General features: G+C 43.7%; 1 protein-coding gene across 1 annotated transcript in view; it reads right to left on the reverse strand.

Moving 5' to 3' along the window:
* Window positions 1-5,767: 5,767 nt before the first annotated feature.
* Window positions 5,768-13,993, reverse strand: part of TTC38 (tetratricopeptide repeat domain 38) — a 50,622-nt gene continuing 42,396 nt past the window's right edge. Inside the window, exons 12-14 of the mRNA XM_038399325.2 lie at window positions 9,614-9,773; window positions 9,259-9,332; window positions 5,768-7,069 (exon numbers count right to left, since the gene is read on the reverse strand). Of these exons, the coding sequence (XP_038255253.1) occupies window positions 6,976-7,069; window positions 9,259-9,332; window positions 9,614-9,773 (328 nt within the window). The 3' untranslated portion in view covers window positions 5,768-6,975. The remainder of the gene's footprint in view (window positions 7,070-9,258; window positions 9,333-9,613; window positions 9,774-13,993) is intronic.

Here is a 13,993-nt window from a genome sequence, read left to right on the forward strand (position 1 = left end):
CATTTATTCATAGAAAGCTAAAGTACATAAATACAGGAAATTATCAAAATTTTAATTTTTTGGAGACTATATGGACCAGATTCTGCCCTCAGGTGCATGAATGGCTTCTGTCATTGTCTCTGACATTGATGCACTCTGATGTTTGGCAAGTCACTTTGCCTTCTCTCTTTTTCAGTTTTCTCAGCTTTAAAGTGAAAGTAAGAATAGTCACTTCTTGCAAATACTCTAAAATCAGACGGAAAATTTCATAGAACACTGTAGCAAGCTATTTTATATGCACAGTACCTATCTGAAAAGGAACTCCTTCTGTAAAGAACAAAGGCGTTGGAGTTTATAGTAACCTATTTCTCAGTGGTGAGTTATTGCTGAATAGCATAGAATTCCAGTCCATCCTCTGTGATTCCTTGTTGGAGTAAATAAGAACTGTGCATGCATTTCCCTCTCATGTATTAAATGCTTCTGTGAAAACATGGTCCCACATGTTTCTGCCTGGAATTTCCCTTGGACAAACTAAGGGAATGATTAAGCAATATGTTGCTAGAAAGCTAAACAGAAAATTGTTTAGGAATAAATCATGTTGTTGTTTTTTTCCCCCAGAGTGAAGAGACATTTCTAAATCTTTTAATAGACATTACAAACGTAACTACAGTCAAGCAAGTTATTGGGATAACTAAATATGTTTATCCTGCTAGCCCCTTAAATCACTTTGTATGATTTTTCTCTGAACTCTCTAATTTATATCCAACTGATGAGATGCTCAGAAGGGAACATAGTGTTCCAGCTATGGTCTCCACAGTCAGTTCCTTCCCCTCTTTTTTTACGCTTCAAGAAATCTGCCTGTGGATATGCTGCTTTAGATTTTTTTTAAGTCTTGGAATAATCATGGATTTCAGGAATGCCGCTTACGCATTCAAAATGTGGCTCAAAATATTCACTTAAGAAGAAAATCAACTACATTAAGAGTGGGATTTTCAAAAGCTCCTAAATAATGGACTTTCCCTGGGACTTGTGCCCCAAGTCACCTCCAGCTGCAACCCCGGTGCTGGGCTCACAGTTTGCGCTGTCAGCCCTGGGGCATCAGGGAATCCACCTGTGAGCCCTGCGGGGCGGGGGGTGAGAGCCAACAAGCAAGGTAAGTAATGCAGTGTCTACAGGTTCACTGCATTGCCCTAACTACCTCCACTTAAGCCCTATGCCTCTCACGGAGGTGGAGTTAAGTGGGCGACTTACATTGGTGGGAGATACGTTGTAGTGTAAAAAAAACGAGGAGTACTTGTGGCTCCTTAGAGACTAGATGCTTACAGAGTTAGGTCACTGTAAGCGGCCTTACATCAACCTAACTCTGTAGTGTAGACCAGGCCTCAAAAGGTACTGAGGCATTGCTCTGCTCAGTGTTCCAATGCCTAAGCCATCTGGCTTGCTGTCTAGGGGAATCCTCAGCTCTGAGCTATGCACCTAGGCTCCCCACACAATATGTGCATGGGGAGAGTTAGAAATCTAGGAAAGAGATCCTCAGAAGCCAGCAAGCGGAGTGCAGAGCCAGGGGTGAAATGCCAGGGAGAGGGGTGCAGGCACCTGAATGGCTGACTTGATGCACTTGGCTTATGGGCCAGAGACAGGCAGCTCTCTATGCTTGGGATCCTCAGCCACGAGCCATCTCCTGCAGTTAGGCACCTAAGAGTCATCAGCCAATTAGTCAGCCATTACACTAATAGCCAAAATAATCTCTTTCTGTCTCCTGCTCATGCTAGATACCTCTCTCAAGCTTGCCCCATTTCCCTGTGTGCCCCAGGCTGTCTTTTGTGCAGCTGCTATGTCCCTCCCACCCAATCTATGGCATGCATCCAGCTCTTCTGCAAAGGATCTTGCAAAGGGAATTAAAACCAATAGTAAAAGGTTCTATAACCATATAAATAAGAAGAAAACAAAGAAAGAAGAAGTGGGCCACTAAACACTGAGGATGGAGTGGGGGTTAAAGATAATCTAGGCATGGCCCAATATCTAAACAAATACTTTGCCTCAGTCTTTAATAAGGCTAAAGAGGATCTTGGGGATAATGGTAGCATGACAAAGGGGAATGAGGATATGGAGGTAGATATTACCATATCTGAGGTAGAAGCGAAACTCAAACAGCTTAATGGGACTAAATTGGGGGGCCCAGATAATCTTCATCCAAGAATATTAAAGGAATTGGCACCTGAAATTGCAAGCCCATTAACAAGAATTTTTAATGAGTCTGAAAACTCAGGAGTTGTACCATATGATTGGAGAATTGCTAAACATCGTTCCTATTTTTAAGAAAGGGAAAAAAAGTGATCTGGGTAACTATAGGCCTGTTAGTTTGACATCTGTAGTATGGAACGTCTTGGAAAAAACTTTGAAGGAGAAAGTAGTTAAGGACATTGAAGTCGATGGTAAATGGGACAAAATACAACATGGTTTTACAAAAAGTAGATCATGCCAAACCAACCTGATCATCTTCTTTGAGAAAGTAACATTTTTTAGACAAAGGAAACGCAGTGGATCTAATTTATCTAGACTTCAGTAAGGCGTTTGATTCCGTGCCACATAGGGAATTATTAGTTAAATTGGAAAAGATGGGGATCAATATGAACATCGAAAGATGGAGAAGGAATTGGTTAAAGGGGAGACTACAACGGGTCCTACTGAAAGGTTAACTGTCAGGCCGGAGGGAGGTTACCAGTGGAGTTCCTCAAGGATCAGTTTTGGGACCAATCTTATTTAATCTTTTATTACTGACCTCGGCACAAAAAGTGGGAGTGTGCTAATAAAGTTTGCGGATGATACAAAGCTGGGAGGTATTGTCAATTTAGAGAAGGACCGGGATATCATACAGGAGGATCTGTATGACCTTATAAACTGGAGTTATACGATGAAACTTAATAGTGAGAAGTGTAAGGTTATGCATTTAGGGATTAATAACAAGAATTTTAGTTATAAGCTGGGGACGCATCAATTAGAAGTAAAAGAGGAGGAGAAGGACCTTGGAGTATTGGTTGATCATAGGATGACTTTGAGCTGCCAATGTAATATGGCTGTGAAAAAAGCTAATGCGGTCTTGGGATGCATCAGGAGAGGCATTTCCAGTAGGGATAAGGAGGTTTTAGTACCGTTATACAAGGCACTGGTGAGACCTCACCTGGAATACTGTGTGCAGTTCTGGTCTCCCATGTTTAAGAAGGATGAATTCAAACTGGAACAGGTACAGAGAAGGGCTACTAGGATGATCCGAGGAATGGAAAACTTGTCTTATGAAAGGAGACTCAAGGAGCTTGGCTTGTTTAGCCTAACTAAAAGAAGGTTGAGGGGAGATATGATTGCTCTCTATAAATATATCAGAGGGATAAATACCAGAGAGGGAGAGGAATTATTTAAGCTCAGTACCAATGTGGACACAAGAACAAATGGATATAAACTGGCCACCAGGAAGTTTAGACTTGAAATTAGATGAAGGTTTCTAACCATCAGAGGAGTGAAGTTTTGGAATAGCCTTCCAAAGGAAGCAGTGGGGGCAAAAGATCTATCTGGCTTTAAGATTAAACTCAATAAATTTATGGAGGAGATGGTATGATGGGATAACGTGATTTTGGTAATTAACTGATCTTTAAATATTAATGGTAAATAGGCCTAATGGCCTGTGATGGGATATTAGATGGGTGGGATCTGAGTTACCCAGGAAAGAATTTTCTATAATATCTGGCTGGTGAATCTTGCCGATATGCTCAGGGTTTAGCTGATTGCCATATTTGGGGTCGGGAAGGAATTTTCCTCCAGGGCAGATTGGAGAGGCCCTGGAGGTTTTTCACCTTCCTCTGTAGCATGGGGCATGGGTCACTTGAGGGAGGATTCTCTGCTCCTTGAAGTCTTTAAACCACGATTTGTGGACTTAAATAGCTCAGACATAGGTGAGATTTTTCGCAGGAGTGGGTTGCGTGAGATTCTGTGGCCTGCGTTGTGCAGGAGGTCAGACTAGATGATCAGAATGGTCCCTTCTGACCTTAGTATCTATGACTGACAGGTCTTAGGTGTGGTCATAATATGCCAACAGGATAAGGCCACACTGGCAGAACAGGCATTTCCCTGTCTAGTTTTGAGAATCGTGCTTCAGGCCTGGGCTTGAGCTAGGCCCTCTGAGCTGCACATTAGCTGTGGGAAGATGTCAGGGTTTGGGTGGCTTAGAAAATGCCAGTTGGTACCGAGTTAGGTGCCTACAGCATTTGGGAAATTTCAGTGGTGTTTAAATGGTGGACTTCAGCACCAAAATAGCTTAGCAGATATGAGCCTTTGTTACTTAGGGTTGTATTTTCAAAAGGCTTTAACCGCATAGCTTAATTTAAAAAAAACAACTTGTAACTAAAATATTCCTGAAAACACAAACAAGGCTACGGTAACAAGGGTAAGGTACAGGATCAAGGCCTGACAGGCAAAACAAACCTGAAACAGCTCACTGTGTTTAGGGTTTATAGACAATGCTTTGAATAGCTGTTTGGTAGTTTAAAGTTGGGACCACTTGTGTCTTTCCCATCCCCCCTCTTTTTTACATCTTATGACCGTTGCCAGGGTAATTTTAAGGAAGGAAGAAACACCGCCTCCTTGCCTGATATTCCTTATTAAAAAGATTTCAGTCTCACATCTACTGTCAGAATGTGGTAGGCATCACTAAGCACAGAAAAGGAAGGACCTTTATCAATACTTATCAAGTATTAGGTTGATATTCGGACCTATCAACCTAATACTTTTGGGGATGACCACAGTACTGTTAGCACATCTGTTCCCTGAACTAACCATCTCTCTGATGAGCAAATGTCCTTGTTTGAGATAGAAGACTGCCTGTTAGATGGACGCTATTGGTATTTTGTGGAGCGAGAGCAGAAGTTCAGAACTGTAGTCTTGTGCAACACTTGGCTGTGGTGGTAGGAGGAGTGATGCTTAGTTACAACATAAAATGTAAGCAACAGCTGGAGAAGTGCTTACATCAGCTATAGTCAAACTGTACAAGTTCAGTGTAGGGTCAACATCCCTCTGAGGCAGATAAAGGTAGTAAGTACCACGCAGTTTCATCTGTATGGGACCTAAAAGAGAGGTTCTATCTGTTCTACAAAAAGTGTCAACATTAATATCCATGCAGCAGGAGGCACAGCTGAGGCCAGTGTCCTTGGACAAGTTTTCAATCCCCTGCTGCGTATGTGGTAGTTGCTTCTCTCCACCTCAGCTATGGCTGTACTTCATTGGTGCTGTGTCTGCAGTTCAAAGAGCACTTTGGGAACGTTCAGCAAAACTCAAGTATGAATGTGGTTACAGTTCACTCCAATTTGACAAAGATTAACTAGAACACTTAAAAGAAACCACTGCAGCCTCATTTTAGGGATAAAGTAGTGGGGTGATGGCAGGGAAAGACAAATGTAAATTATAATCTTCTCTATCTGGCAACAAAAACGCTTAACACCTGTTTAAGGAAAATGGTTCAGGTGCCAATTCCACTTCCAAAAATGAGTCCCAAAAATGAGATTTGTTTGAGGAGGGGGAAGAAGGGAGAATAATGTTACTCCACTTGATGCCTTAAATCCTTAAGTCAGATTTGATTTCCTTGTACTTGCAGAGTGTAATAGAACAGCTTGACTTCAGCTCTGCTAAAGAAAGATGTACACTAAATAAAACCCAGTATGGAAAATATTCAAAACCTGCACAGTTTCATACATTCATCACTTTGGTGATGCCTAAGTTCAGGAAAAAAAACAACAACTAATCATCATCTCCTTGAATTTAATGAAGTTCTTTAGGATTCTATGAGTAATGCCATAAATCACATTACAAATGTAAGAGCAAAATTTATGGCAACGTAGGAATAAGGTATCAGTTCAACGCTAATCAAAGGAACACAGTTACATACAAAAAAAATCTATACAATTCTTAATAGATTGCCTGAAGATTTTTCTAACCCTATCCACTGATGTTATATTATAACTTCTATTAAAAATGCAATAAGAGCATCAAGCAGTAAGAAGTTTCGATTAACAACTATGAAACGGCTGACTTGCAAGATCAGTTCATACTTGTATGACTAATAGCAAACGATACAAAATTATGCCTTTGAGGAACTTGGAGCCAAATCCTGGAACCAACAGGCAGGCCAAAAGGACCTAGCTGCATGCTGGGTAGTGTCACTCTGGCGTGGCTGTGTTATATGTGTGATAGAAGTCCTCAATCACCTTCCCCCAGACCTTTACTGCCACTCCATAGGAGAAGACTGTCAGTGGATTCCTTGGTTCAAATTCCTGCTCTCCAGCACTTGCACTCCTGCACTTCTACATGCATTAGGAACCCAATGGAGCAGAACTGCATGGAAGCAAAGGGTTCCCAAATACCCACACCTATTTGCAGCAGTGGTTCTGTGGAACTAGGGCCTTCTATGGTCATGGGGGAGAGGCCTAAAAGTTACTTTGGGCCAAAACGTATTAGTTCACGTTCTACACATTTTGGCACCATTTAGTCCACCCTAGAACATCCCACATGTCATCTTTTTTCAAAGGCTCTTTACATGACAGCTCGACCCATCCCCTCTCATGTTCGAGAAAAGCAACACCACTGCCTACTTTGGCAGTGCACAACTTTATAACAGCAGTGTTATCCTGCAACCTGATAAGCATAACACTGATGCGTTCTCCTGAAAAGCAATGGCTCAGCTTGCTTTAAACAAATGATTGACATCTATTTCATTTGCTACTGTCGACCTGCTAGGTACAGTGAGGCTACAATTTTCCAAGAATCAGAGATTTCCAGAAGCTCAAGCAATGATGCTGAATCACCAGAACAAGCTTCCCAAAGCTCAGATATTTAGAAGATATGATATGGCTGCTGATGCAATGTTTTCCCCATTTTGTTTCTTCTAATGTCATAGAAAGTGACTGATTATAGTGCTAATTATTATTTCCACTGGAACAACAGATTTAAGATTTATCCCATCGCATGAACAGCTGATGCCTTCCGAGTAAGTCGCTCAGTCAATGGTGAATTTGGTCTCAGCCCATCACGTTCTGTTAGGAGACATCTGAAGGAGGTAAGGGATGGGGGAAGGGAAAAAAGAGGCCATAAATACAGTGCTCAAAAGCATAGCAAGCTGGTTTTTCTGTTTCCGGGTTTAGTAGGCATGTGTCATCTGAAAATAAGGAATTAGCTGCAGCAAATAGGCTCGTCACTGGCACTTTAAGGAGTTATTCAAGGAAAATAAGTCTAGAAAACTGAACAGCTATGTTTTTAAATGCCTGTATCGTATGCTTTGACCACGAACACCACAATGCAGGACATAGACTAAGAGGGTGACCTTCTCTTTCCCATTTCTAACCCTCCAACTAATTGTTCCCCATTTTCACGGCCAAGTGGCACTGAAAATAGCAGCACAAGAACTCTGTGAGGTTGTGCTAAATAATCTTGCTCTCTTCCCGTCAAGATCCTAAAACCTCCCTTGTTCCAGCTCACTTTCTACCACTAACCATCTGCTCCTGATCTGATGCCTCACCTCATAATCCTTAACCATAACAAACATTTGAAATAAGATATCTCATACATAGACTACCCGCTCACATCAATTTTAATGTTCCACCCCCAACTAATGCCTGCATGTTGTCTAGTTTTGATCATAAGGTGTTTCTGACAGGGAGATAGAAGAAGAAAATGAATAAAATGAGCAAGAATCTCTTCATACCTGGGAGGCTGGAATGATTTTCATTACTTAGAAGCTAGGGGTCTGATTCACCACTCATTTACATTTTTGTTAATCAGGACTAATTCCAGTGAAGTCAGTAGAGATACTCTGGTGTCAGACTAGTGTAAGAGAATCTGGTCTTAAGGCTGCAATTCTTTCAGCTGGTCTGCACAGGTAGTCACCTTCAATAGACTTTGATATGGGCACAGGAGACTGCTACTCTGCTCACGTGAGCAGCTCTTGTGATTTCTACTAAAACCAGACTGCACAATGGAGAGCTGAAATATGGCTCGACAATAAGTAGGTTTGGCAGTATTCCATTTTAACTGATAACTGTTGGCAAACGTCGATTTCAGCTGACAGACTGAAATTGGGCGCGTGGGGGAGGAAGAATCAATTGGTAACAGTTGGTGCCTGCAGGGATTGGGTACCACCGGCCCAGTGGCAGTGCAGGTACGCCTCTATAGCTCTGCTGTCATGGGAGTGAGGGAGAGGGTTCAGGACAGTGTGGTTGCGCAGGGCTGCCTGTGCAACCACACTGTCCTGGACCCTCTCCCTCACTCCCATGACACACAGGGCCAGTGAAACCCAATCCCTGCAGACACAAAGTGTGGGGGGAGGCAACTATCCTGGCAGGGCCAACTATCCCCAGCCAGGACAGTGAGGAGGACTAGGAGCCCCTGACCATGGGAGAGGCCACTCCACTGCTGAGTAGCTCCTGCTAAAATGCAGGGAGTCCTTTGAGGCCCCGTTGTCACATCTGCTCTGCCCTGCCAGGATGGCAGCCTTGCCCACACTTCAAGCTTGCAGGGATTGGGTGTCATGGTCCCGTGGCCATGCAGGGAGCCCTCTGAAACTTCACTCTCATGGGCGTGAGGGAGTGGGGCTGTGAGAGTGGAGCAGCAGAAGGCTCCCTGCATGTATGTGGGGCCAGTGACAGACTCAGTCAAACCTCTGCAGACAGAAGGTGTTGGGGATGCTGTGGTCATGCTGGCCCAGTGAAGGGAGGTCACCCCACTACTGAACAGCTCCTGCCTGGCGACAGCTCCCACACTGCTGACCGGTGAGTAAGTGCAACGGTGGCACCTGATCCCCGCAGCACACAGTGGGGAAAAGCTGCAGTCCTGGCTCAGTGGAGTAGAAACCCTCCAGTCAAGACTCTGAGGAGGAGACGACCGCCCTGTTGCTGAATAGCTCTGTGCCCAGGCAGGAGCCATTCAGCAGCAGAACAGCCTCCTTCTCCTCCTTGCAGCCTGATCCCAGCCTTCACCAGTCTCTTGTAGCTGAACTACTGACTGTCAACACTGACCAGCCCAGTTTGTAGCAGCTGAACAAAGTTAATATTTGACAATTGCTGCAGATTGTGCCCTAAAAGATTAAATGTAACATTATATAGCTTTAGTTTTGCTAGCATATAATTTTACTTACAATTTACAATGTTTAAAAACATTGACAATTCCTGCTTTCATAAATACTATTTCTATTGATACATACCATGAAATCCAGAAGTCCTTATTTTAGCAAGTGGTACTCACCTGGCCAGGTTCTGATGGGCTTTTGATTTGCAATTTAAAGCAGCATGGATCAATAGCTGGTTGAAAACATCCCTCTGACAAGAGAAGTCACAAAAATGGACGTAAGTTAATATTTAGTAATAAATGCTGCAAGTAACAATTGCTCGGTTTCTGGGGATTGGGTAAATCCATCCAGAAGGGATCAACTTCTACCAACAACATTAAGCAGCCGAGACACAGTACTTATTTGTAAATTTGTCTCAATTATCACAAATTTAGAAAGGGAAAACTAAAAGGGAAGCGTAACAGATGCTACCGAAAGCCAAACAAGCCCTACCCAAATGCAATTAAATAAAATAATCTTCAACCCCTTTACCTGAGCATTGCTGCCTCCTATCTGTAAGAGTTGGTAGCGAATTGGATAAAGTAATTCTACTGTCTTGTCATAATTTCCATTGTCAAACTCTACCAAGGCCTGGCAAAGCGGCAACCCCAATTTCGGAGCCAGACCCAGCTCATGGTCTTCACCAGGTGCTCTGCAGAACAGGAAAGAAGTTAACTGCCAATGAGTAGAAGGTCAGATTGCAGCACTTGTACTCCTTTTCGTGCTGTTCTGTCACCTCCCGCAGCATGCTACTGTCGGCGCAAATTAGTTTCACTGAGTTTAAGGAGCAGTGCTACACAGAACCAAATCAAACCCACACTATGTACATTTTTCTCAATAAATGTAGTGCTTACTTACATTACAGTAAAACTGTGTTCTTAGAGATGTTTTATCCCTACGGATGGGGCTATGCAGGATGTACATTCACTTGTGCATGCTCAGAGACTACAAAGTAGTTTGCAGGCCTGCACAGAGCTGTGCCTTGTGCTTTGAATGAGGGCATATAAGGAGGTGCAAGTCGGCTGCCACTCAGTTTCTTCTTGACCATGAATCCGGAAGGTCCACAGCAGCATGGAAAGAGGGTGCACTCATTAGGACAAAACATCTCTAAGAACTCAAGTTATTGTAAGGTAAGTAACAGCTTCTTCTTCGAGTATATGTCCTGGTGGGTGCTCCATGCTTGAAAACTCCCAGACAGTGACTCAAGTCCAGTGCAGTTTGTAGGACTGCAGCACCAAAAGGGGGGCTCATCTTTGGCAGAGGTCAGAGGGCATAATGCTTGGCAAATGCACGGACAGAAGACCAAATAGCAGTCCTGCGGATTTCCGCTACGGAACCATCCTCTGGGCATGGACTGAGAGCCCATGGAATGTACTGTTACTCAAGGAGGAGGCTGCACAGCAGCATTTACACAGCAGGTCAAGATGCAACCCAAAACCCCACTTACCAGACAGCTTTCGGGTGGAAATTGGTTTGACCTTTCTTCATTTCTACGAATGACACAAATAAGCTGGTAGAGGCCCAAAGGCTTTAGTCCTGGCTAGATACAAGGCAAGGGCTCTTTTGGTGTCCAAGGAATGAAGGCTTGATTCCTCCATGGAGGCATATGGTTTTGGGCAGAACACTGACAAGGGACGCACCTGGTTAACATTCCATTCAAAGAAAAGGAGGACTTGTGGCACCTTAGAGACTAACAAATTTATTTGAGCATAAGCTTTCGTGAGCTACAGCTCACTTCATTGGATGCATTCAGTGGAAAATACAGCGAGGAGATGATTTATATACACAGAGAACATGAAACAATGGGTGTTACCATACACACTGTAAGGAGAGTGATCACTTAAGATGAGCTATTAACAGCGGGGGGTTGGGGGCTGGGGGGGAGGAAGAAAACCTTTTGTAGTGATAATCAAGGTGGGCCATTTCCAGCAGTTGACAAGAACGTCTGAGGAACGGGGGGAGGGGTTGGGGGGGATTAACATGGGGAAATAGTTAATTGTATCCAGTTTGCAAATTAATTAATTCAGCAGTCTCTCGTTGGAGTCTGTTTTTGATTTTTATTTTTTTTTTAAAAGAATAGCCACTCTTAGGTCTGTAATCGAGTGACCAGAGAGATTGAAGTGTTCTCCGACTGGTTTTTGAATGTTATAATTCTTGACATCTGATTTGTGTCCATTTGTTCTTTGATGTAGAGACTGTCCAGTTTGGCCAATGTACATGGCAGAGGGGCATTGCTGGCATATGATGGCATATATCACATTGGTAGATGCGCAGGTGAACGAGCCTCTGATAGTGTGGCTGATGTGATTAGGCCCTATGATGGTGTTCCCTGAATAGATATGTGGACACAGTTGGCAACGGGCTTTGTTGCAAGGATAGGTTCCTAGGTTAGTGGTTCTGTTGTGTGGGGTAGGGTTGCTGGTGAGTATTTGCTTCAGGTTGGGGGGCTGTCTGTAAGCAAGGACTGGCCTGTCTCCCAAGATCTGTGAGAGTGATGGGTCATCCTTCAGGATAGGTTGTAGATCCTTGATGATGCGTTGGAGAGGTTTTAGTTGGAGGCTGAAGGTGATGGCTAGTGGCGCTCTGTTATTTTCTTTGTTGGGCCCGTCCTGTAGTAGGTGACTTCTGGGTACTCTTCTGGCTCTGTCAATCTATCCAACTTCATGAAAAAACTTGTACAGATACAGACAGACATCATCTTCCTTTCCAAATGCAAACAGATGGACAGCATACCAAAAGGACTGAAGGTAAAAAATCCATTACAATCTACATACCACACAGACTATGCTGAAAGCTTGTGCCACACACTCTCAAAGAAACTGTGGAACCACCTGATCAACATCCTCTACAGCAAATGGAAAGATTAAGAATGAGCTCTCAAAACTGGATACTCTCATAAAAAACCAACCTTCCACACAAACTTCCTCGTGGATGGACTTTACAAAAACTAGACAAGCCATTTACAACATACACTTTGCTTCTCTACAAAAGAAAAAGGACACTAAACTATCTAAACTACTACATGCCACAAGGAGTCACAACAGTGGTTCCCTTAACCCACCCAGCAATATTGTTAATCTATCCAGCTATACTCTTAGCCCAGCAGAAGAATTTGTCCTATCTCGGGGCTTTCCTTCTGCCCCTCCAGCCCCACGAACATGATACAGTTCTGTGGTGACCTAGAATCCTATTTTCGACATCTCCGACTCAAGGAATATTTCCAACACACCTCTGACCAACATATTAACCCACAGAGACCTTCCTACTAACACTACAAAAAGAAGGATTCTGGGTGGACTCCTCCTGAAGATCGAAACAACAGACTGGACTTCTACATAGAGCACTTCCGCCGATGTATACGGGCTGAAATGGTGGAAAAGCAGCATCACTTGCCCCATAACCTTAGCCGTGCAGAACACAATGCCATCCACAGCCTCAGAAACAACTCTGACATCATAATCAAAAAGGCTGACAAAGGAGGTGCTGTCGTCATCATAAATAGGTCGGAATATGAATAAGAGGCTAGTAGGCAGCTCTCCAACACCACTTTCTACAAATTATTGCCCTCTGATCCCTCTGAGGGTTACCAAAAGAAACTACAGCATTTGCTCAAAAAACTCCCTGAAAAAGCACAAGAACAAATCCACACAGACACACCCCTGGAACCCCGACCTGAGGTATTCTATTTGCTACCCAAGATCCATAAACCTGAAAATCCTGGACGCCCCATCATCTCAGGCATTGGCACCCTCACAGCAGGATTGTCTGGCTACGTAGACTCCCTCCTCAGGCCCTATGCTACCAGCACTCCCAGCTATCTTCAAGACACCACTGACTTCCTGAGGAAATTAGAATATGATATTCCTGAAAACACCATCAATCTCAATCATCAATTAGGTTTGAATAGAGACTGGGAGTGGATGGGTCATTACACAAAGTAAACTATTTCCTCATGTTATTCCCCCCCCCCCCCCCAACTGTTCCTCAGACGTTCTTGTCAACTGCTGGAAATGGCCCACCTTGATTATCACTACAAAAGGTTTTCTTCCTCCCCCCACTGGTAATAGCTCATCTTAAGTGATCACTCTCCTTACAGTGTGTATGATAACATCCATAGTTTCATGTTCTCTGTGTATATAAATCATCTCCCCACTGTATTTTCCACTGAATGCATCCGATGAAATGAGTTGTAGCTCATGAAAGCTTATGCTCAAATAAATTTGTTAGTATCTAAGCCCTGGTCTACATTAGGCGTTGAGGTCGAATTTAGCAGCGTTAAATCGATTTAACCCTGCACCTGTCCACATGACAAAGCCCCTTTTTTTTTTTTTTTACTTAAAGGGCTCTTAAAATCGATTTCCTTACTCCATCCCCACAAGGGGATTAGCGCTGAAATCGGTTTTGCTGGGTCGAATTTGGGGTACTGTGGACACAATTAGATGGTATTGGCCTCCGGGAGCTATCCCAGAGTGCTCCATTGTGACTGCTCTGGACAGCACTCTCAACTCAGATGCACTGACCAGGTAGACAGGAAAAGGCCCGCGAACTTTTGAATTTCAATTTCCTCTTTGGCCAGTGTGGCAAGCTGCAGAGCTCATCAGCAGAGGTGACCATGATGGAGTCCCAGAATCGCAAAAGAGCTCCAACATGGACCGAACGGAAGGTACGGGATCTGATCGCTGTATGGGGAGAGGAATCCGTGCTATCAGAACTCCATTCCAGTTTTCAAAATGCCAAAACATTTGTGAAAATCTCCCAGGGCATGAAGGACAGAGGCCATAACAGGGACCCGAAGCAGTGCCGCGTGAAACTGAACTGAGGCAAGCCTACCAGAAAACCAGAGAGGCGAACGGCTGCTCAGGGTCACAGCCC

The sequence above is a fragment of the Dermochelys coriacea genome, chromosome 1, assembly GCF_009764565.3.
Source record: "Dermochelys coriacea isolate rDerCor1 chromosome 1, rDerCor1.pri.v4, whole genome shotgun sequence".
Lineage (NCBI taxonomy): Eukaryota > Metazoa > Chordata > Testudines > Dermochelyidae > Dermochelys > Dermochelys coriacea.